This window comes from Molossus molossus, unplaced genomic scaffold, assembly GCF_014108415.1.
Source record: "Molossus molossus isolate mMolMol1 unplaced genomic scaffold, mMolMol1.p scaffold_m16_p_15, whole genome shotgun sequence".
Lineage (NCBI taxonomy): Eukaryota > Metazoa > Chordata > Mammalia > Chiroptera > Molossidae > Molossus > Molossus molossus.
Genome location: NW_023425350.1, coordinates 3,673,346 through 3,691,313, shown reverse-complemented (window position 1 = coordinate 3,691,313; position 17,968 = coordinate 3,673,346). Strand labels below are relative to the sequence as shown.

At 52.1% G+C, this 17,968-nt stretch overlaps 1 protein-coding gene across 11 annotated transcripts in view; it reads left to right on the top strand.

Annotated features, from left to right (window-relative positions):
- Positions 1-17,578, top strand: part of MBOAT2 (membrane bound O-acyltransferase domain containing 2) — a 92,178-nt gene extending 74,600 nt beyond the window's left edge. For 7 of the 11 annotated variants that reach the window (XM_036262690.1, XM_036262695.1, XM_036262696.1 and 4 more), the window contains 8 exons: positions 866-920; positions 4,660-4,843; positions 6,448-6,640; positions 7,000-7,103; positions 10,732-10,796; positions 12,827-12,959; positions 15,499-15,650; positions 16,907-17,576. In XM_036262690.1, the coding sequence (XP_036118583.1) occupies positions 866-920; positions 4,660-4,843; positions 6,448-6,640; positions 7,000-7,103; positions 10,732-10,796; positions 12,827-12,959; positions 15,499-15,650; positions 16,907-17,126 (1,106 nt within the window). In that variant the 3' untranslated portion in view covers positions 17,127-17,576. Of the gene's footprint in view, positions 1-865; positions 921-4,659; positions 4,844-6,447; positions 6,641-6,999; positions 7,104-10,731; positions 10,797-12,826; positions 12,960-15,498; positions 15,651-16,906 lie in introns of all 11 variants that reach the window. The other 4 variants (XM_036262692.1, XM_036262689.1, XM_036262691.1 and 1 more) reach the window with 3 other exon arrangements.
- The last annotated feature ends 390 nt before the right edge of the window (positions 17,579-17,968 follow it).

The following is a 17,968-nucleotide window of genomic DNA, read 5'->3' as shown; positions in this document are numbered from 1 at the left end:
CTCAGGGGCTGGGCAGCATCTGCTCCGACCTGTCATTTGCAGTGGCCTCAGGAGCTTTGAGCTGGGTGTGAGCCCCACTGACGTATCGCCCATCCTGCGCCCTCGCTGGGGAAGACTACAAATCGTTTTTAAATGTGTTGTTTGCCTCCTAACTTAGTCCTCCTTTGGTCTTTAAACTGGGTTTAGGATCTAGTAATGTTGATGTGTAGTCATCATTCCTCCTGTTTGGGGGAAGGAAAAGGATGGCGACGGTGGAGAGAGAATGCAGCTCTCAGTCATCAGAGTCGGGGAAGGGAAGTCATTCCTTCTCTAGCGCGGATGTTGGTCATTTAAATCACCCAGTAACAGAAACATTTTAAGGCCCCTTTTGAAGAGGCATAGCGTTTACTATTAAATATGTTTGCTTTGGGGAATTACTTAACTGAGTAATAATTTCCTCTCAAGAAGAGTCAAATTAGTTCCCTGATATGTGTATTTATCTTATACAGACCCAGACACATGGGATTACCTTATACCCAGATGTGTGGGATCACCCTATACCCAGAAATGTGGGATCACCTTATACCTGACATATGGGATCACCCTGTACCTAGATGTGTGGGATCACCCTGTACCCAGGCGTGTGGGGATCACCCTGTACCCAGGCGTGTGGGATTATGTGACGGTCCTTTGCCATGATTGAGCTTGTGTAATGAGCAAGAAAGGAGTCTATTATGTATACCAAACAATTATACCAAAATTGGGATTATATTGGATCACAATTGGGATCAAATGAGAAAAGTGATGAAAGGGTGAATAGGAAAAAATATCATTATTGTCTTTGGAGAAATCATAATTGATTAAAGCACCTATTTTTATTTCTCAGGGATGTTTCGAAAGGATGAAGAACTGACTCCATCACAGAGAGATTTAGCTGTAAGGTACGTGCCTTTTCACTGTATCTGCCTGGTTCACACTCTCTCTTCCTGGGACTCACCATGACTCACATGGCCAAGGCTGACTTGTCATTCCGGAGGTACTTGCTTCATGTAAACCAAGCTCCTCCCTCTGCACACCAGCTCCCCTCCAAATCCTGCTGGCTTCCACCAGGCTCCCCTTCAAGGGCCCCGCAGCACCCTGACTGTCATTGCACCACATGCACCTCCTGGGCACCATGAGGCGACCTGCTTAATTTCAGCCTCTCCCGTGAGACCCCTGAACACGGAGAGCGTGTGGTCTTCGTGTCTGCCCTGTAGTAATCGTGAGTCACAGTTGCAGATGCCGCTTGTAGACCGACACCCTGATGGCAGGCACTGGGTAAAATAGAACAGGCTCACACAGCGCCTGGGTGGCGTGTTTTCCGATGACCAAGAACCAGTGAGGTAGTCTCATTTTCACTTGAGGGATTCATTCTAGGATTCGCTTCTACCTCATTATAGGAATAGCCTTCCTTCTAAGAACGTCTTTCTCAGTTAATCTAACTAGAGACCCAGAGCGTGTTTTATGTGAAGAACTCCTTCCGCAGCCCCCGTTTCCGGATCTAGAACCGATAGCTGCACGGCTGCCAGAGGAATGGGGTTGGGTCTGGGACGGTGGACGGACCCAAGCCTGAGCGTTCACCTTGGGTCCCAGGCAGCATGTCTTGGGAATCTTCGTATATGTTCCCCACCTTTAACAGTCTCTACTTTGATATTCTCCATAGTCGGTCTTCATCTGTCAGTAAATATATTCCTGAGTACGCCTAGTTGACGAGGGTTACCTTGATCTGGGTTCCGAGGTCTTCAGGAGCCCTTGGTCTGCCCCAGTGACTACGCATCAGTAGGTAGGCCCGTCCCACCTCCGCTTGGCCTCTCACGGAGCCACCTGGCAAGGGCCCAAACCTAGTTAAATTCCCGCTCTGCTACCTGGACAGTGGGAGACAGCAGAGTGGAAAAACGTCCAGTCTTGCTGATTGGGCTCATTTTGCATGTGTTACCCCACGTGTAACATGATGGTACCGTTGGTCAGTAGCAACTCCGCGCAGAAACGGGACACTCCCTCTCTTACTGCAAATCCACCTCAGCAGGTCCGGCCGGCTCTTTCTGTGACGTCACTCTCTCTGACCTGGACGTCTGCCCCTCTCTAACCTGCTGACCTCACTGCTCCCAGAGATCCCCAGTCCTGCGGGGTCTGCTGCAGTAGCGCCCCCCGGACTCCGTTTTCTCTCCGGCCCGTGCGGTCCTTCTCTCCCGGCAGACGGAGATCCTTGTAGTGTGTTCGAATGAGATCACCCTGCCCTGACACACATCCTCCCTGGATCCTTTGAGACTAAGACTAAACCTGGAGACCTGAGCACTGCACGTAGGGCCTCTCCCTTGCCCAGTCGGCCAGCGGCCGCACAGACCCCCTCCCCGCACCAGCTCTGTCCCCTTCCCTGCCTTCACTCCGGACCCGGCTGTATTCGCTCCGTAATGTGTATCATTGTCTGACAGCGTGTATTTGTTCTGACTGTTCCTCTCCCCGGCGCAAGCTCCAGGAAGACAGAACTTTGTCATTATAGCCTCATCACCCACTTTACAGGGCACCGCCCACAGGGGCGACTGTACCCCCAGAAGACATGCGACAGTGTCTGGAGGCATTTTTGTTGTCGTCAGTCGAGGGGTGGTGCTGCTGACCTCTAACGGGGAGAGGCCAGGGACGTTGCTGAACATCCCGCGTGCACAGGAAGGTCCTCCCCAGACAGAATCACGGTCAGAAAGGCCACCGTGCCGAGGCCGAGAAGCCCTGACCGAGGCCAGCTCAGAGCTGGTGCCAAACAATGTGTACGGGATGAAAGAAGGGCCCCTCAGGGGATGTCAGCCCTGGAGTAGGAATGATTCCACTTGGTTCTCATGCTAACGGCACATACTACAGTCATCTTCTGCAGTCCCTGAAATGGCTTGTCATTTGATATGACAGCTGAGCCAGACCTAATTTCAGCACATGTCATGGTTGGGAACAGTCTCCCATCCTTGCAAACTGGGATGCAGAGTTGGACTCGCTGAGGCTGAGCTCCGCTCTGATAAGCTGGCCTCGGTGTGGGTCTTGAAGTAGTTGGCGCTGACAATGGGGCTCTGTTGTCACCGCACAAGGAGTCCCTTTGTGACCTCGGTTGCAGGGCCCGTCCCCGGCGTTGGAGGGTCAGGAAGCATGCCGTCTCAGCGGGAAACAGGGAGCTGCCGGGGAAGGGCTCCTGGAAACATTCTGTTCCCCGTCCGTTCGGAGCCCTCAAGGGAAAATACTCAGGCTCAGAACACACTGACATGTAGAAAAATGGTTGAGAAGAAACCTGAAAAGGAGTTCTGGTTAAGCGGGGACCATAGCTGGTGGCAGGTGGACAGGGCACCTGTTTCTTCCAAAAATACATGTCAGGGGTTCTGTCTGCTGCTCTTGGCCACACAGGGTGTTTGGGCTTCTTTGGGGGACAGCGTCTCCCATGGGAGAGGAAGAAGGGGTGGTAATACGTCTGAGAAGCCTGCTCGCTGTCCCCGGGGCTAGTTCTTTTATTTATGATGGTTTATATCAGTGGACAGCACACTGATACATGGAGCTGGTTTTAAAAATTAATTCACTTACACGATGCTCTATGTAGTTTACACAGTCTCCTATGTAACCAGTTTTTACCTGGTTACCTGTGCTGGGAACAAAAATGCTTGGTAAACTTTAGATCCCATGTGCCGTTTGGACTGACCTCCGAGCAGCTGAATTACACATGTTGGAAGACGTCCTTGATTTCCTCTCTCTCTCACACCCGCATCCAGTCCATGAGCAAACCCACGGCTGCGCTGTCGGACGGCCCGGGTGCTGCTGCCCCCCCAGCTTATCGCCGGGGTCCCCGGCCTGCTCCTCCTCCTCGCACCCTTGTCTTATCCACACACAGGGGCTGATTCTTTTGAAACGTAGGTATTGAAAATCCCTACTGCAGGTTTTCACCGCCTTCAGAGTAAAATCCTACGTTCCCACAGTGGCTGGTGTGCCAGCCCCATATGATCTCACCTTGGCTCCCAGCTTCCCCGCTCCCCCTCTGCCCTGATGCAGTCTGCTCCGGCCCTCCTGGTCCCGCTGCTGCCCGTGCCCGCCCCAGGGTTTGCACTCACTGGTCCCTCTGCCCGAATCCTTGCCCTGGAGAGGCACTCAGCCCCCTCTCTCCTGACCTCTGCACAAAGCTCCCTATGTCACGGGCCTTCTCCGACTTGTCAATATAATGAAATTGCCCCTATTCTTTGTAGCGCTTAGCATCTCTGATAGTAGTTTGCACCTCGTTGGTTTAGTTCCCTGCAACTGTTACGTCAGCCCCACGAGTGCAGACGTCTTTGTTGCTGACTGCAGTATCGACACCGGCGCCTGAGCACGTGGTGGGCGCAGACGTGTTACATGAGTGGTTCACTAGTGGAGACCGTTCTTTCTGCCAGGTCTGGTCCATATGGGCTTGTTTCCTCGTGAGGATTACGTAGCAACCCTTCGTAGTTGCTCACGAAGGTCTGTGTGCAGACTCTCGTCCGAAGCTACTGCTGAGCGTGACCTGGGGCTCTCGCTGTGGGGACGCAGGTGCAGAGGGCAGCTTGCGGCTTTTGGAGACGGTGGAGCGGCAAGTGGAAGAGGCTGTTCTGGTCAGATCTCCCGAGAGCCCCTCCCGTCTCACAGTTGCTGTCTTGCTTGCAGGCGAATGCCAAGCCTCCTGGAGTATTTGAGCTACAACTGCAACTTCATGGGAATCCTGGCCGGTCCCCTCTGCTCCTACAAGGACTACATCACTTTCATCGAAGGCCGATCATACCATGTGACACAGGCAGGAGCAGATGGCAAAGAGGAGCCACACTGTGAAAGGCCGGAGCCGTCCCCCAATGTAAGAGCGCCAGAGTCTCCCGGAGCCTTGACCGCACGTGCCGATTAGTCCCGTGCGTTGAAAGATAAGAACGTTTTCGGGTTTTGAATTTACTTAGCTATTTCTTTTTAAATATTTTGCAAGCCCTGGCCAGGTAGCTCAGTTGGTTACAGCGTTGTCCCAATACGTCAAGGTTGCGGGTTTAATCGCCGGTCAGGGCGTGTGTAAGAGTCAACCACTGAATGCACGAACGGGTGGAACAACAAATCGGTGTCTCTCCCCCCCCCTAAATATATGTATGTATACATATACGTGTATGTTTTGCTCAGTGCCTGGTAGTGATGCTTAGCGGAAGTACAGTCATGACAGAAGAACGAAACTAGCTTACTCGCAAAGCTGCCAAGCTCCGTTGTGGGAAGAACGCACTGGAGCTCTGCAGGTTTTTTAAATTTTTTTTTATCCTCACCCGAGGACATTTTTCCATTTTTTGTACAGACAGAGTGGGAGGGAGAGAGAGGGAAACATCGATGTGAAAGGGACACATCGAGTGGCTGCCACCCGCACGACCAACCAGGGCCGGGGACAAACTGCAACCGAGGTACATGCCCTTAGCGGGAACCGAACCCGGGTCTCTCCGGACCGCAGGCGGACGCTCTAACCGCTGAGCCAAACCGGCCAGGGCTGGAGCTCTGCAGGTTTTACACGGGAGCCCGTCTTGTGGAACTGAGCTGGATTTCCCGGGGTTCTCCTCCCTAGACTTCCTGTTCCAGCAAATTCCAAGTGCCTGCTTCTGCTTTCTCTTCCCTCTACCTTGCTCCTTGGACTCTTACCTCTAAAGGCTGACTTCAAATAGCACCTTTTCTAGAGACCATTTTCCGATTCCAGAAGGGAGAGACAGCAACAGCCAGCCCTTGGCTAGCCCGTCCCACGTGCCAAGGACGGTCAGAAGACGCCGCTCAGCTGCCCTCGGTCCTCACAGCAGCCTTCGGAGGTTGGCTCTTATTCTCACCGTTTAGCGGACGAGGAACCAGCCTCCGGGGCTCAGGGTGCAGTGGGGAGAACAGGAGTTCAGACCCCGGCTGGCTGTGTTGCAGCCCCGAGCAGTCTCCACCCCCTGGGACCGCGGGCCGGGAGCCACTGGGGCGCTGCCCCAGCAGGAAAGGCCGAGGGCTTCATGTGGGCAAACTTCCTGCGGGACTGATCTGGCAGAATCTCGAGTCCCACGAGGAGAAGGTCAATCAGAATGTCTGTGAGACAGTCAAAGGGGGCTCATGTTTTCCAGAATGAGGGACATGGGGCAAAGGGTCAGCCTCCTGTCCAAGTTGCTGGAGACAGAGAATTGCGCATGCATTCGCCACGGCTCACTTCTGTTCTGCGGTGCAGCATGTTGTGTTCTAGACCGACAGGTGCTTTTGTCTCCCTACCTTCTGTTACCGGCTGAGTGTTCCCTGAACAATTCTGTCTCAGAGTGGCTTGAATTTCAGACTCGATAGTGGGGACATTCAGACCTCCCCCACGGGCTGACCACTTGACCTCTGAGCAGTCCCACGGCCGTAAGGGACAGTCCAGAAAGGTGTAGACGGGAGTGTGGGTCACGCTGGTGAAGTCCTCTCTCGTCCTTGCAGGCGGCGGTCTCGCAGAAGCTGCTGGTCTGTGGACTTTCCTTACTGGTCCACTTGACCGTCTCAAACATGTTGCCCGTGGAGCACAACATCGATGCGCGTTTTCGAGCCACAGCTTCGTGGCCCACGAAGGTTATCTACCTGTATGTCTCTCTCTTGGCTGCCAGACCCAAATACTATTTTGCATGGACGTTAGGTAAGTAACATGTGCATAGACTTTTCCGTTAATATGTTGAAGTGTATCTTACCCTGTACGTAGCCACGAGAGTGCCCTCTTGAGGATATAGAGTTAAAGACCAATTAGGAAACTTAGGGTCACTTACGTAGGAGAAACACACCTTATAGCTTAGATGCAAAATATGAGGATATAGCCTACAAACTGTTAGGCTGTCCTAAAAACTGGATCAGGGCCCATTTTATTAGATTAAAGTGAGACTAAATCTACTTTTAATGTTTAAGAGAGAAAGATGGTGTATATGATGACATGCACATCTGGGAGAACATAGCCGGTTGCCACGTAGGTTCTTACTACTCTTCTCCCCTTGTTCCCTACAGCCGATGCTATTAATAATGCTGCAGGCTTTGGTTTCCGAGGCTATGACAGAAATGGAGAAGCTCGTTGGGACTTGGTTTCCAATTTGAGGATTCAGCAAATAGAGGTTGGTAAATCATTAAGAAGTTGCTCACCATATGATTCTTTTTTTTGTTTTTTAATCCTCACCCGAGGATATTTTTCCATTTTTTGTACAGATAGAGTGGGAGGGAGAGAGAGGAAGGGAGAGAGAGAGAGAAACATCGATGTGAAGGGACACATCGAGTGGCTGCCACCCGCACGACCAACCAGGGCCGGGGACAGACTGCAACCGAGGTACATGCCCTCAGCGGGAACCGAACCCGGGTCTCTCCGGACCGCAGGCCGACGCTCTAACCGCTGAGCCAAACTGGCCAGGGCTGATTCTTGAAGTACTGTACCGAGATTTGCTTTCATAGGTTATGATGTGATGTCCAAGAGTGGTTTTGAAGGGTTTTTAATAATAATACTCATTCTTTCACTGAACCAGTTCCTGCTGGTTGACCATGTGCCCCAGGCACTGGGGTTCCGGGGACGAAGACAGGTACAATCTGGGCTGTCACAGAGCTTTGATCTTGGGGTCACAGGGGAAAGAAAGGCAGGTTATGATCAGAGAGGTGTAGGGTGTTTGTGCATGGGTGTCATTGCACGATCGCAGTCTGCCTTGGACAAGGAACAATAGGAGGGAGGCAGTCGGGCCCCAAGGTGAGGGGAGCAAGCAGCCTAAGGGAGTGCGACTCCCTTAGGTCCACAGCGTAGTGAGTGGTGACAGAGGAGGTCGGAGACGTGGAGGCCAGTCACGCACAGTGTTGGAGGCCACGTGAAGAGTTGTGAAGGTTGAGTGATGGAGAGTGTGGATGGCTTATATGCCAAACGCACCTGTGAACTTTGTTCGCTCTTGATTGTTTGGCTTCCGAGGTTGGTGCTGTTATTCTCACCATTTAACAGACCAGGAAACTGAGGCACATTTTTATTTTATTTTTTTTCTTTATTGATTTTTAGAGAGAGGGAGAGAGGAATGGAAACATCAGTGAGAGAGAACATGGATTGGCCGCCTCCTGCACGCCCCCCACTGGGGATGGGGCCCACAACCTGGGCATGCGCCCTGGCTGGGAATTGAACCGGTGACCTCTTGGTGCAGGGTCGACCTCAACCACTGAGCCACATCGGCTGGGCCTGAGTCACATTTTTAAACAATCAGGGATATTTGAATACAAAATGGGTATCAGGTGATATTAAGAAATTATTGTTAATTTTGTTGGTTCTGAACATAGTTTTTTAAAAGTCCTTATTTATTGGACATTAATTCTGAACAATCTACAGGTGAAATAAGATGTTTGGTATTTTGCTTTGAAATACTCTTAACAATGTCAGTAATAAAAATGGAGCAGGGGCCCTGGCTGGTTTAGCTCAGTGGTTAGAGCATCAGCCCATGGACCAGAGAGACCCGGGTTTGGTGTCCCCTAAGGGCACGTACCTCGGTTGCAGTTTGTCCCCGCCCCGGTTGGGGTCGGTCGTGTGGGAGGTAACCACTCGATGTGTCTCTCTTCCTCCTTCTCTCCCTCCTGCTCTATCTGAATGTAAATGCAAAAATGTCCTTGGGTGAGGATAAAAAAAAATGGAGAAGAGGAGGGAGTGGACGATTGTGGAGACTGGGTGGTGAGTCTATGGCAGTGTTTCTAACCCTTTGTCCATATTGTCACCTTAAGGGCCCTGGAGACTTCTTTTTCACCCCCCCCCATGATATTTTAATATCACAGAGACACGGTGTATCTGCTTATGTACCATAGGTGTGTGTGTGTGTGTGTGTTTTACACAATACAAAGAATAAGAATTTTTGCTTCCTAAGGACCAGTTTCCATTGCTGTGGGGGTGAAGTCACCCCTGTGGAGACGGCATGGCATAGGAAAAATTAAAGAAAAAAGAAGGGAGTTGATTTTTGTGGAGGAGGGGAGGGTGTCAGTGGCAGATGCTGCTGAGATGTCCGATCACGTGAGGGCTCACAGCACCGTGGCTTTGACCTCACGGGAGAGTGTGCACGATTTTGGTGACCATTTCGGGAGAGGGAGGGGCATGAGAGCCAGACTGCGCCGCTCTTAGATGTCTTCTCCCGTAAAGGGAAGGGGGAGACATCCGGCAATAGCTGCGGGAGCAGGTGGTTGAAAGGCTGAAGAGGTTTTGTTTTATTTTAAAATGGAGAGTGTTTGAAGAAGGAGAGTGTGAAAAAACCGTTGAGGGAGAGACTTATGCGTACGGGAGGTCCCTAAGAGGATGGAGAGGGCACATGATACAGAGGACAGGTGGACGGACCGACCTCATGGGGGAGGGACCACTTTTTCTCTTGTAGGGCGGGGCGGGGTGAGTGTGGCCCCGGCCGAGCTTGTGGCGTTGATGACGCGGATTTGGCATCTGAGGGTTGAGATCATCTCTGTAAATAGGAGGCGAATTGACTCACTCTGAGGGAGGGATGGAGGAGGTGTCAGGACCAGAGACATGAGAGTGCAGAACTTTTATTTTTTTAAAATTTTTTCATCCTCAACTGAGAACATTTTTTCCCATTTTTTTGTTCAGATAGAGTGGGAGGGAGAGAGAGGAAGAGGGAGAGAGAAACATCGACGTGAAAGGGACACATCGAGTGGCTGCCACCCGCACGACCAACCAGGGCCGGGGACAAACTGCAACCGAGATACGCGCCCTTAGCGGGAACCGAACCCGGGTCTCTCTGGACCGCAGGCCGACGCTCTAACCGCTGAGCCAAACTGGCCAGGGCGAGAGTGGGGAACTTTTAAAGTATGAGGTTGGACTTTATGAAATTGCTGACCTTACCTGGTTTTGACTTACCAAAGAAGGGCAGTTTCAAATGGTTTATCCGACAGCCATGTTCAAGAAGAAGACAGTGAAGCGTCTGGGGAGACGCGGGTTGTCAGTAGGTTGAGGGGCCCATGGAAGCCGAAAGCCAGGAATTGATGACCAGCGTCGGGAATGTTGTGTGCTGTTCTGCACCCGGCCTCCAGCTGTGATGCGTAGGGAAGTGGGCGGGACGGCTGCTCTGGGGTTGGAGTTTTGATAGGTGTGTTCACAGAGGAAAGGCAAGGCATGGAGGAGTTTGTCCAGAGCGTAGTCAGTGGAAGGTAAGGTGTCGAGAAGAGGAGGAGGAGGGGACAGAGGAGGAGATGGCCATGTAGGGAGGAAGCAGGGGCCGGGGGGCCCGCGGCTCCCTCTGAGATGGAAGGACAGCCTGGTGGGCGAAGCTTAGCAAGGGTCCGGGGCTGGGGGGATGGGAAGGTGGGGGCAGTCCTGCTCCTGCAGGGGCAGCCAGGGGGGGCCAACCTTCTGAGTAGCCAGGGAGGGGTGGCTGAAGGGACGTGGAGCCAGGGAACCGAGCGACTGTGGCTCGAGAGGCCATGCGGCCGTCGGGGAGAGAGCCCTTTGCTTGCTCTGACGGGCATTTCTGTGGGATAATGCCGTGACAACCCCTGTGGATGTTAACACGCAGGAGCAAAGGGGAGCGCCCACACACCTCGCAGACTGTCCGCCAGTAAGCTCAGCGCCCCGGGCCTGGTGTTCCTGGGTTAGAAAGGCAACATTGAGGAGCGAAATCACTGCCCCACCATCATTGTCCAGTTTGTGTATTTTTAGCACAATAAAACGTTATTACTGGTACTTAAAACGTCATTGTATTGTTGGGCAAAGAAGACAGTTTCTTTGTTTTTCAGATGTCAACGAGTTTCAAGATGTTTCTTGATAATTGGAATATTCAGACGGCTCTTTGGCTCAAGAGGTACGGTCCCCGCAAACAGTCCCCAGTGTGCTCGAGAGTGTTCCCGAGGTCCAGCTCTGCTGAGCCCAGGCTCTTGATTAAATTACCGATGTGCTGAGTGACACTGTGGCCTTGGTGGTCACCGCAAAGCACTGTTAGCACCCTGCAAAGCCAGGTCAGGAAAGTGGCCGTCGCTGACCTCCCCTCTGGCTATGAAGGCCCCCGCCAGGGTCAGACCACAGTGTCCTGCACTGATTGATGGGAACGGGAGTGTCCAGCCGCTGCACCTAGGCCCGAGCTTTCCGGGACCACTCCAGTGTAAGATACTTCGGCTCAGCACATCTTTCTGGGTCGGGCACAGGATGCAAAGACAACTAAGACAAAAGACCCACCTCTGCCGAGGTCAGCCTTGTTAAAGACACAGGAGAGCCATCTACTCCTCCTGGTCCCTGCAGTGGGAACCAGAGAGGAGCAGGGACAGTGAGGTGCAGGCGGAGGAGGGGCTTGCACTGCCTGGGGTGGGCGGGGAGGGGCCTGGCTTTGCAGGGTGTACCCAGGAGTTTGTGGGGTGGGCAGGGAAGGGCCTGGCTTTGCAGGGTGTACCCAGGAGTTTGTGGGGTGGGCGGGGAGGGGCCTGGCTTTGCAGGGTGTACACAGGAGTTTGTGGGGTGGGCGGGGAGGGGCCTGGCTTTGCAGGGTGTACACAGGAGTTTGTGGGGTGGGCGGGGAGGGGCCTGGCTTTGCAGGGTGTACCCAGGAGTTTGTGGGGTGGGTGGGGAGGGGCCTGGCTTTGCAGGGTGTACACGGAGTTTGTGGTGGTGCGTGGGAGGGGCCTGGCTTTGCAGGGTGCACACAGGAATTGTGGGGTGGGCGGGGAGGGGCCTGGCTTTGCAGGGTGTACCCAGGAGTTTGTGGGGTGGGTGGGGAGGGGCCTGGCCTTGCAGGGTGTACCCAGGAATTGTGGGGTGGGCGGGGAGGGGCCTGGCTTTGCAGGGTGCACACAGGAATTGTGGGGTGGGCGGGGAGGGGCCTGGCTTTTCAGGGTGTACCCAGGAGTTGTGGGGTGGCGTGGAGGGGCCTGGCTTTGCAGGGTGTCCCAGGAGTTTGTGGGGTGGGCGGGGAGGGCCTGGCTTTGCAGGGTGTACCCAGAGTTTTGTGGGGTGGGCGGGGAGGGGCCTGGCTTTGCAGGGTGTACCCAGGAGTTTGTGGGGTGGGCGGGGAGGGGCCTGGCTTTGCAGGGTGTACCCAGGAGTTTGTGGGGTGGGCGGGGAGGGGCCTGGCTTTGCGGGTGTACCCAGGAATTGTGGGGTGGGCGGGGAGACAAAGCAGCCCCTGCGGCAGAGGAGCATGCACTAGAGAGGAAGTCAGGAAACAGCTCAGAAGCTCCCAGTGGTTCTGCCGGCCTGTTCCCAACGAGACAACGGCCTGCGTTGAATTTCTTTCCTAAACTGCCCTGAGGTGGGCTCTCCGCATCGGCCTCCCTTTGTAATGTCCTTTATCTGAGGACAAGTTGGGTGTCTTTATCTAAACTTTAAGATACCCAAAGTATGTTCACATCACGGCCGGGGACTCTGTGAGCGAGTCTGTTGTTACTTTGTTGCTGTTGGATGTGTTAGATGTCGAGTCTGAGAAGTTGGGAACCGCCCACTTTCCTCAGAGTTCTCTGGGCTCTACCAGAAACGGACTAAGCACGGCCTCCTTCCACAAAGAGCCGTGTTATCAGCTCGACTAAAAGGTCTTACTGTTACTAAGGGTGTAAACATAAAATAGTGTAAAATTAAAGTAAATTTCACCATCATTCAAGGTGTTTTGTAACTAGGATGAACGCCCAGACAGCAGACACGACCCTTTTAGCTACTGCATACGCCAGCAAGGGAACGGGATTGCATTTATTGTCCTGAGCTTGACCGGGGGAGCTGGGGCACCCCGGAGCTCACAGATCGCACTGCGGCCTGCGGTGACTGCTGGCCGAGGCGATGGAGGAAGGGCTGCCACGGGCTTTGAGAGACTAATCGCTCGCTCTTGTCGGCCCTGCTTTCCACGGTTCCTAGGGTGTGTTATGAACGAGCCACCTTGAGTCCAACCATCCAGACATTCGTCCTGTCTGCCATCTGGCACGGGGTGTACCCGGGATACTATCTGACGTTTCTGACCGGAGTGCTGATGACGTTAGCAGCACGGACTGTAAGTATCAGGAATCTCCTTTCATGCGCACGGCGGCCCCTCGAGCACGTCCAGGGGAGCCCCCTGGTCACGCTGCTCCTCGTCCCCGGGCCTGCGGCGTGTGCCCGGCCGGCTGGCCCCTGCCCCGTGGGCTCCGCACTGGGCTCGTCTGGGCAGACCTGGCACACAGGAGGCACTGCAAAGTGGTCACTGTCAAGAATATTTTAAGGAGAGCTGAGAACCAAGAGAGAGCGGACGGGCGGGTTTATTTCAGGAAGGTTCCCTGGGAGCTGAAACCTCGCATCCATGTGGGTGAGGAGCGGGCTGTGGGCAGGCTCGGCAGCGCAGACGGGCACCCCTGGTGGCAGCGCCGTCCGAGGCAGGCCCCGTTCTTCAGACTGTTTGCTCCGTTGGGACCTGGAGTGACATTCTGGGACACAGTTGAGCACTTGGATTGGGGACATGGGTAGAAAAAGAAGGGGGGACCCTTTGGTGTAAGGCCTTGAAAGTCCGTTAGAGGAAAGTGACATGATGAGAACAGGGTTGGAACGAGCTTGGGTCGCGTCCGGGTAAGGTGGCCTCATTTAACACACCGGCCGGTGTTTGCCGCATTCGGTGGTGCGGTCCCAAGAAGCGTGGACTGAGGACTCGACCTTCTGATGGTTTGTGGTCTAATTAGGGGTCTAAGGTGTGTGTGTGCATGCTTGCGTGTGCGTGTACATGTATGTACACCACAAGGCGTACACGATCAGTTCTGTGGGTTTGATAACATAGGCGTTTAGAGGGCAAGAAGTCCATGTTGGTTAGGGTTACTAGAGGTGACCTTGTGAGGAAAGCGTAGTTGGATCTGGGCTTTGAAAGATGAAAGTTATTTCAAGAGTGAATGCAATGGGAGGAGAAAATGACATTCTAGGCTTGGAACTGACCTTAGCAACACTGGGTGGGAAGGCGCATGGTACGTTTGGGCGGGACAAGTCAACGTGGTGGGAGCAGAAAGTTCCTCTGTGCATAAAGAGTGCGTAGTCTGAGCGGCAGGGGGCGGTAGAGCAGGGCAGTGATAGGAGAGCTCGGGCACCAGACCCAGCCTGGAAGAGCCCGTCCTAGGTGACGGCACAGAGTGGTCGCTGCTGCGGCAGGAGCTGCGCAGGAGCTGCGGGAGCCAGGGGTCCCTTCTGGCCGCTCAGAGGGATGGTCTCTGGGAACCATTCCTCCTGCACATCACCTCGGACAGACCCGAGCATCCTCGAGCAGGGCGTAGCAGACAGGAAGAGCAGGGACACGATAGAAAACAGAAAAAGTGATTAAGTCTACACATGGCAAAACTGAAATATTCTAGAAGCTAAAAACATTAAACCAGTGTTATTAGAAAACTGCCTTTTTTCATAGGAATTTTAAAAGTTCTCACCTAAGGGTATGTTTTTTAATTGATTTTAGAGTGAGGAAGAAAGCAAGAAATGTCCATCGGTTGCCTCCCGCACACGCGCCAACCAGGGATCAAGCCTGAAACCTTTGGGTGCAAGAGATGCTGCTGTAACCCCCTGAGCCACCGGCCAGGGCAGAAAACTGCTTTGCTTTTTTTTTTGGAAGTTCTTCCCAGCTTTCATTAATGAACAAATAATGTGCAGTTGTCACTTACTTAGGACGCTCTGGGTCTGCCACCCTCCATCTCTCACAAATGCAGAGGATGAAGAAGAGCCTGTTTTGTTTCCTAGCGACCTCGGTGACCATTGTTACTTCTATGAAAAAATGGAAAGTAGATTCTACTTTATTGATATACTGTAGTTCACCAAAGATGACTTAAGGAGCTCTGGGCAGTGTTATTTTTAACTTTAAAAAATAGCCCTGGCCAGTGTTGCTCAGTGGTTAGAGTGTCAGCCCAAGAACCAAAGATTCTTGGGTTCGATTCCGGTCAAGGGCACGTACCTTGCTTGCAATTTGATCCCTGGCCCTGGTTGGGATTGTGTGGGAGGCATCCAATCGATGTGTCTCTCTCATGTTGATGTTTCTCTCCCCCCCACCCCCCCCCACACTCTATCTGAAAATCAATGAAAAAATATCATCAGGTGAGGACTAAAAAAAAAAATTTAAGATACGTTTTTGTTGATTTTCTTAGAGAGAGATAGAAGCATCAATGTGAGAGAGAAACATGGATCGGCTGCCTCCTGCACGCCCCGCACTGGGGACCGAGCCCGCAACCGGGGCACATGCCCTGACTGGGGATCGAACCGGGACCTCTCAGTCCATGGGGCGACACTCAATCCACTGAGCCACACCGGCCGGGCAAATTTTTAAATTTTAATACAACTTCGAAACTACAGAAAAGTTGCAAAGAACTGCCCAATGCCCTTTGCGCAGACTCGCACGTTTTGCCCGTGTGCTTCCCACCCGGTCTGCTCGGCTCCTGCACGCCACGGGCGGTGTTTTCTGCACCGGCCCCTCCGGCGCGGCCGCGCCCTGCTGGACTCCACCAGCACTGAGTATAGCTGTCCCGTCCCTGAAGCCGTGTGTTCTCACCAACAATGCTGAAGGTGAAGCAACCATTGCTGCTGCTTTGTTTCAGATGAGAAGTAACGTGAGGCATTATTTCATCGCATCTCCCCAACTGAAATGGGTGTATGATGTCATCACCTGGATGGTCACGCAGATAGCAGTGAGTTACACAGTCGTGCCGTTTGTGCTGCTCTCCATCAAACCATCGTTCACGTTCTACAGGTGAGTGCCCCGGACGGCCGTGTCCCTGGGAGTACCTTCACTCTTAGAAGAAGCTCCTTGCTCTTAGGTATCATGGGACAATGGCTCTATGGCCTCATTGCAGCTGAGTGTATCAGTGGTAACTTTTTCGTCTGAAACCACGCAGTCCGGGTTCTTCATGGAGCGGTGTCACCACTCGGTCCTCAGCTGAGTGTCGGAGTTAGAGAAAGATGAGCCCGGCAGCCACTGCCTGGGACCTCTCAGCGGGGGAACGGTCCCTGTCCCTGACCAGGGATTAGTAATTCCCTTCATGTCTGTAATCAAAAGAACATACGTTCTTTCTGTTTCATTTACCTGTTTTTGTTTCACTCTGTCTTCTATGTTTCATCGGTCCTTTGTCATCTCTGTAACATAGAAATTCCTGTCTTGAATTTCGTGTTGTATTATCTGTCTGACACCTCTCCTTCCCCCCTATGAGCGCTGTCTTTGAGATCAAAACCTGTATTCTCTCCTAAATTCTTCGTCACCCTAGCGTTGAGAATGACAGCACAGACTGTGGGGTCGGGACTGTTGAATTGTATGATGAGCCCAGGAAGACATTAAGTAACTCCTGCTAAAATTCCTTTTTAACAGCATTGTTACATATTTCTTCATGTGACGGAGCTGTTTGAATTTTCGCCCCGTTTTGTTGACAGTCACTGGGACGTTTAGCTGTAGAAGGAGTTTTGGTCACATTGGGCTTCTATTTCATTTGGGGAATGAGATTTCTAATGCTGTTTTTAATAATGTGACTTTTATTTTATTTTATTTCGTGACAGTAACCATCAAGGAGCAACACTGCTTTGGGTTACTTATTTCTTTAGACAATGAGTAACTTAATGGGGGTCAGCAAACAGGAGAGGTCCGGGCAGCAGAAGTCTGCTTTTCTCTCCTGCTCAATCTTTAGTCCTGTGGACTCGAGAGATTGCTTTCAGATCGCTGCAGCTTCTCATGAGCACCTTTTGTTTTGGTCTATTTAGCCTTGGCCTTGTGGCCCTTCAAAGGAATGTAATATGATAACGGTCTCATGCTTAAAATCAGCCTGGCTTTATACCGAGCTTTAGAAATACCCGCTGGCCCACACCGAGGGTCTCAGCTCAAGGTGGGTGTGGGGTGGATAAGAGAAGAGTGTGGTAAATAAACACATCCTCGGGGGGCATGTGACATGTTGACAAACGTACAGTTCTTAAGGACTGTTAATTATCAAAATTTAATAAACTTTTCCCCTTTTCTTTCAGCTCCTGGTATTACTGCCTTCACATTATTGGTATCTTAGTATTATTGTTGTTACCCATGAAAAAAACTCAAAGAGGAAAGAATACACATGAAAATATGCAGCTGTCACGATCCAAAAAGTTTGATGACACAGGAAATTCTTTGGAACAGAACAGCTTTTCCACGACAAACAACGTTTGCAGTCAAGAAACAGCCTCTCGACACTCACTATTGAAACAGTGATGGGAGGTGCGCTGTGGCTTCCTTGTGTGTCAGCAGCAGCCGTCTTAGCACTTTCTCCGGGGTCTGGGTGTGTGTGGAGAGAATCGGTGGGGAAGCAGTTGCTGATAGGGAATTTCCTGGGCACTTGATTGGAAATGGAGCGAAGTAACCCCTCCCATGTCATGTCCCGTGGCCACGCCTTATAGAAAATATTTCCATGATTTCAATGGGCACTTGGGACCTCAGTATATGTCCGTTGGGTCATATGTGTGCCCTGTTGCTGAATGTACGTCGTGTGTCCCCGGGCACTGAAGAGGTGGGAAAAGATTGTGTCAATCTGGGTGATTGAGAGAAATTAACTTTTCCAAATGAATGTCTTGCCTTAAACCCTCTATCTCCTAAAATATTGTCCCTCCATGGTATTTTCAAGTGTAACATTGTGAGAAATTTATTTCAATATTTGATGTTGTGTGTTGTGAAGGAATTCTGGGGAAATTTGAAACAAGATATTTAAGATTGTGGATAATTTAATAATGCAATAAACATCTCAGTATTTGAAGGGTTTTCTTAAAGTATCTCAAATGACAATGTATGTTGTGAATTTGTAAACAGTATGGATGCCAGATTATAGGTCGCTTGTTTTCCTGGATTAATTGTGTCAGTCAGCGAGCCCTTCAAGGAAGAATTTCTTAGACGTGATTAAAGATGGGCAATGCGATAGCTGAAGCTTATTTTCTTACAAAAGAAAGAGAAGCTGAGGGAGGAAGGAAGGCAGGAAGGCTGGCCTGAAGGAGGAAGGCAGTGTGGGCGGGGCTGGAGCCCGGGGCAGCGGGAGGGGCGCAGGTGTGCAAGGCAGGTGCCAG